The sequence below is a fragment of the Nematolebias whitei genome, chromosome 20 (genome assembly GCF_014905685.2).
Source record: "Nematolebias whitei isolate Nwh7 chromosome 20, NemWhi1, whole genome shotgun sequence".
Taxonomy (NCBI): Eukaryota; Metazoa; Chordata; class Actinopteri; order Cyprinodontiformes; family Rivulidae; genus Nematolebias; species Nematolebias whitei.
Window position 1 is genome coordinate 185,040 of NC_056517.1, and position 6,000 is coordinate 191,039.

The window sequence follows — 6,000 nt, forward strand, 5'->3', positions numbered from 1 at the left end:
TAAATATCAAATAGTGCGCTAAATGTAGAGAAGAACGATTTTTATCTTGGGTTTGTTTTATTTTGAGCTCCTCCATGCTTTCTCTATTTTAATTTTGACTTTTGAAGGACTGCAACAAACTTCAAGATTGTATGTTGGAGAAATTCACAGTTTCAGAATGTGATTCATACAATCATTAAAAGTTTGAAAGAAATTATTTATTTATTTTACTTGCATTTATCCTGTATAGTCAACTAGAAGTCCAGGCAGTGGCTCAGCCACGCCCTCAGGCACACCCACCAAGAGCTCCGCCCTCCAGGACCTCTACATTCCCCCTCCACCCGCTGAGCCATACACCCCCAGGTAATTTGTCTGCATATTTTCCATGAACTGCTGAAACAAACAGAATAAAGCTGCTCGCAGTTCTGATACATATGCTTCTGGTGTTGCCATAGAGACGAGACAGGAGCCGTGTCTGGAGACGAAACGTCTCATAACCACAGTGGCTTCAGTGCTGCCAAGCGCTCCGAGTCGCCAAACTCCTTCCTGGATCAAGAGTCTCACCGGCGAGAAGAGGAGGAGCCTGCATACTGCACCACGCCCACATACGGTTCGTGTTTATCCATATGACCATCCATTCATTATTTTATGTCCGTTTCTTCCTTTTCAGGTCATGGGGGTCACTGGTGCCCATATCCAGCAGTCACTGAGAGATGGGGGACACCCTGGACAGGTCTCCAGTCCATCACAGGGATACATACAGGTCCTTCTAAAAAAATTAGCATATTTTGATAAAGGTCATTATTTTCCATAATGTAATGATAAAATGAAACTTTCATATATTTCAGATTCTTTGCACACCAACTGAAATATTTCAGGTCTTTAATTGTTTTAATACTGATAATTATGGCATACAGCTCATGAAAACCCAAAATGCCTGTCCCAAAAAATGAGCATATCATGAAAAGGTTCTCTAAACAAGCTATTAACCTAACCATCTGAATCAACGACGTAACTCTAAACACTTGCAAAAGATTCCTGAGGCTTTTAAAAACTCCCAGCCTTGTTCATTACTCAAAACCGCAATCATGGGTAAGACTGCCGACCTGACTGCTGTCCAGAAGGCCATCATTGACACCCTCAAGCAAGAGGGTAAGACAGAAAGAAATTGCTGAACGCATATGCTGTTCCCAGAGTGCTGTATCAAGGCACCTCAATGGGAAGTCTGTGGGAAGGGAAAAGTGTGGCAGAAAACGCTGCACAACGAGAAGAGGTGACCGGACCCTGAGGAGGATTGTGGAGAAGGGCCGATTCCAGAGCCACCGTGCACAGGCGTGGGCAGGAAATGGGCTACAGGTGCCGCATTCCCCAGGTCAAGCCACTTTTGAACCAGAAACAGCGGCAGAAGCGCCTGACCTGGGCTACAGAGAAGCAGCACTGGACTGTTGCTCAGTGGTCCAAAGTACTTTTTTCGGATGAAAGCAAATTTTGCATGTCATTCGGAAATCAAGGTGCCAGAGTCTGGAGGAAGACTGGGGAGAAGGAAATGCCAAAATCCCAGAAGTCCAGTGTGAAGCACCCACAGTCAGTGATAGTCTGGGGTGTCATGCCAGCTGCTGGTGTTGGTCCACTGTGTTTTATCAAGGGCAGGGTCAATGCAGCTAGCTATCAGGAGATTTTGGAGCACTTCATGCTTCCATCTGCTGAAAAGCTTTATGGAGATGAACATTTCATTATTCAGCACGACCTGGCACCTGCTCACAGTGCCAAAACCACTGGTAAATGGTTTACTGACCATGGTATTACTGTGCTCAATTGGCCTGCCAACTCTCCTGACCTGAACCCTATAGAGAACCTGTGGGTATTGTGAAGAGAAAGTTGAGAGAACAAGACCCAACACTCTGGATGAGCTTTAGGCCGCTATCGAAGCATCCTGGGCCTCCATAACACCTCAGCAGTGCCACAGGCTGATTGCCTCCATGCCACGCCGCATTGAAGCAGTCATTCATGCAAAAGGATTCCCAACCAAGTATTGAGTGCATAACTGAACATAATTATTTGAAGGTTGGTGTTTTTTGTATTAAAAACACTTGTCTTTCATTGGTGGGATGGAATATGCTAATTTTTTGGGACAGGCATTTTGGGTTTTCATGAGCTGTATGCCATAGTCATCAGTATTAAAACAATTAAAGACCTGAAATATTTCAGTTGGTGTGCAATGAATCTGAAATATATGAAAGTTTCATTTTTATCATTACATTATGGAAAATAATGACCTTTATCACTATATGCTAATTTTTTGAGAAGGACCTGTAGAGACAAATGAGACAAACAACCATTCACTTTCCTACTCACACCTAGGGACAATTTAGAGTTACCAATCGGCCTAGCATGCATGTTTTTGGTCAGGAAGGACAATTTTGTGTTTATGTCTGTGAAAATAATTGATGAGAGGTAACCGAGTTCAATCTCCATCCACTGAACTGAACTTTTTTAAAAGCTGATAAGAGTGGGATGATTCATTCAACTGGAAGTGCTGAAGTTTGTTATTTGGAGGTGAAATACAGTGCATGCAAAAAGTTGAAGTTAGATAAGTGATTATACGTTTTTTTATATATTCAATTTTGCATTCGTAGGATGCTAAAAGCTTAAATGAGCACAGACAGTCCATCAAAAATATATACAAAAAGTACAAATAAACTTGTTTACACACTGTCTTAAAACTCTTAATTTATACATGCATACCAAAAGATTGAATTAAGCAGGCTCTTTGCAAAACTAGGAATAAGTTCATTTTTATTTGAATTTGTAGGCAGGCTGAGGCCCATCTCCATGCCTGTGGAGTGCAACTGGGTGGGCGACTACAATGACCCATCCAAGCTGAACAGGGAAAGCCGCAGAGGTGAGTGCGTGAGTTTTGGAGAGTTTTTTTTTTTTTTTAAGGAGTAGGTTGGGTATCAGTTAAATGCTCCCTCATCCTTATGAATTATATACATATGTGTGTGTGTTGGGGGGTGGGGGGAGATCATTGTGCCTCCTTTTGTAATTCTTTCTATGATTAGCATCAGAGAGGAACCAATTTTGAGCAGATAAAGAATGAAGAATGTAAAAAGAGATCCACTGCTGGCACAAAGAACAGAGGAAATGAAAGGCAGCACTGAAAAAGAAAAACAATAGAAAGTAGCAGAATGAGAAGAAGAAAGCAATGAGAAGAGACAAAAAGAGAGAGGCTAGAAAAAGAATACAATTCTTTCTGACCTCCACCTGGATCATTCGCACAGTTGCCATGGCGACACTGACAGTAGCTTTTCTCAATGTCTCACTTTCCTCTGGCCGCTGCTTAGCAACCAGGAGAGGATAGGAGCGTGGAAGCTGCAAAGGGTAAAGGTGGAGGAAAACCTGAGTTTGGAGAGAAGTTTGAAAAGTGAACAAGAGAATAAACAATCATTGAATTAATGATTGCATCCATATGCAAAAATGTTAATTAATCTTAACAAAATGTCACTTTGATGCTTTGTTTTAATGTTTACAGTCATTTTGTAAAACAAGAAATATTTTGTGATGGCGGCTTTTTCATTGTCAGGAGCTTCAAATAAAATATACTAAAACTGTTAGCTGTTAACAGCCTATCCACATAAAGTTAAAGGATGCGCATTTTTATAAAAAACATTTTTGTTTGTTTTGATATAGTTTACATTTTTTAACAAGCTATTCAGTATTTTTTTAAACTGCTTCAGAGAATTGAACTGAGCCATGAATTGAATTGAACCATGCATGCCAGTAAAATGGAGAAGTCAATTTTTACATTTAAGAAAAAGATAAAAACTATTTTGTTGGAAAAATATAAACAACTGTTTGTCTAATTATTTTAAATGTAAAATCTGTTTGAGTTATCTACGTTGTTGCAATGTTGTGATTGACTTTTTGTTTGAATTGATAGTTAAATTGATCTGTTAAAGAAGGAGCAGATTTGATAAGAATTTTTTTCTTCTTCTGCTTCCTTTCATTTTATGTTTATTTTTTTAAATTATTTAAATTGTATTTGTGTGTTTTTTTAATGGAACTGAAATGAAATAAATAAATAAATAAATAAATAAATAAATAAACAAATAAATAAAATACACAGAAAAAATATCGAAACGCAACACTTATATTTGCTCCCATTTTTCATGAGCAGAACTCAAAGATCGAAGACTTTTCTGTTCACAAAAGGCCTTTTACTTCAAAATACTGTTCACATGTTTGTGTGAATGGGTGTTGGTGAACACTTCTTCTTTGCCAAGATAATCAATCCACCTCACAGATGTGGCATGTCAATATGCTGATTAGACAGCACAATTATTGCACAGGTGTCCCTTAGGTTGATCACAATAAAATGCCACTCTAAAATGCACCATTTTATTAATGCCACAGATGTTGCAAGATTTGAGTGGACGTACAACTGACATGATGACTACATGAATGTCCATCAGAGCTGTTCCCGTGAATCAAAAGTTAATTTCTCTACCATAAGCCATCTCCAAAGGTGTTTCCAAGAATTTGGCGGTACATCCAACCAGGTTCACAACTATAGACCATGTGTAACCACACCACCCCAGGACCTCCACATCCAGCATCTCCAAGTTAGTCTGAGATCAGCCACCCAGGCAGCTGCTGCAACAATCGGTTTGCATAACCAAAGAATTTCAGAGTCAGAGTCAGAGTTTCTTTATTGTCATTCGCACCTCATGTGGTGGAGTGAAATTATGTACACGGGGTCCCAATTACGTCCAACAATAAAATGTAAAAGAAAAACAATGATAACATCTAAGATATGAACTAAGAAACACATCAACTAAATATACACTAAGCACTAATAGCAAAAAACATTACGTCGAACATCAGCACAAACATGAACACGAGTCTGTGTGAACAGATAAGCACGCATGAACACATTAACATGAAACAGATCAGCATCAACATGAAACAGATCAGCAGCAACATCATGTTCATTCAACCTTTATTTCTACAGGTAAATCCCATTGAGCCTTGAGGACTCATTTTCAAGAGAGACCTGATTTCAACAAAGAATGATGACAACAATGCCATACCATACCAATTTATTTATAGCGCACTTAAAACAGCAACAAGGCCAACCAAAGTGCTGTACAAAAGAAAACAAACATGCACAGCGGACAGGAAAACATAAAATAGAAATACAGATACAAATAGCAGCAGAAGCTAACTAAAATGGCCACCAGAGTTGAGAACAGACCGGACCAAAACAAATCACAACGTGCTAAAGGCAAGAGAATAGAAGTGGGTCTTCAAGCGAGACTTAAAGACTGAGAGTGTGGGAGCCTGCCGGACACTCAGTGGCAACTCATTCCACAGTCGTGGACCTGCAACAGAGAAAGCCCTGTCACCTCTGAGCTTACGACGGGTTTCTGGGACTGAGAGAAGCATCTGGTCTGCTGACCTCAGAGAGCGCGGTGGGACATATGGCTGCAGAAGATCAGTGAGATAGGATGGGGCGGAACTGTTCAGTGATTTAATAACATACATGAGAATTTTGAATTGGATCCGAAGGTGAATGGGTAGCCAGTGCAGGGAGGCCAAAACTGGCGTGATGTGCTCTCTATAGCCTGTACGTTAAAAATCGGGCTGCAGCATTTTGGACCAGTTGTAGACGAGCAATGGAGGACTGACTGATTCCAAACAGAAGTGAATTGCAGTAATCAAGCCTAGATGTTATGAAGGCGTGGATCACTGTCTCAAGGTTCTTCTTGGAGAGTATAGGTTTCAGCTTAGACAGTCGTCTCAGCTGAAAAAAACAGGATTTGACAATCATGTTTACATGACTGTTGAGTTTTCAGGACGGGTCCATTATCACCCCCAGATTAGTGACCTTTTGTTTCTCTAGCGGGGCTAGAGAGAAAAGGTCAATGTCATGGTTCGTGAGTGAGCCACTGGGAAGAACAGCATGACCTCAGACTTCTTCTCATTGAAGCTTAAGAAGTTTAAAGCCATCCAGTCCCGGAT

The 6,000-nt window shown here is 40.3% G+C and overlaps 1 protein-coding gene across 1 annotated transcript in view; it reads left to right on the forward strand.

Moving 5' to 3' along the window:
• Positions 1 to 6,000, forward strand: part of cnksr2a (connector enhancer of kinase suppressor of Ras 2a) — a 198,804-nt gene that overhangs the window by 121,437 nt on the left and 71,367 nt on the right. Inside the window, exons 10-12 of the mRNA XM_037694365.1 lie at positions 230 to 342; positions 435 to 589; positions 2,792 to 2,881. Of these exons, the coding sequence (XP_037550293.1) occupies positions 230 to 342; positions 435 to 589; positions 2,792 to 2,881 (358 nt within the window). The remainder of the gene's footprint in view (positions 1 to 229; positions 343 to 434; positions 590 to 2,791; positions 2,882 to 6,000) is intronic.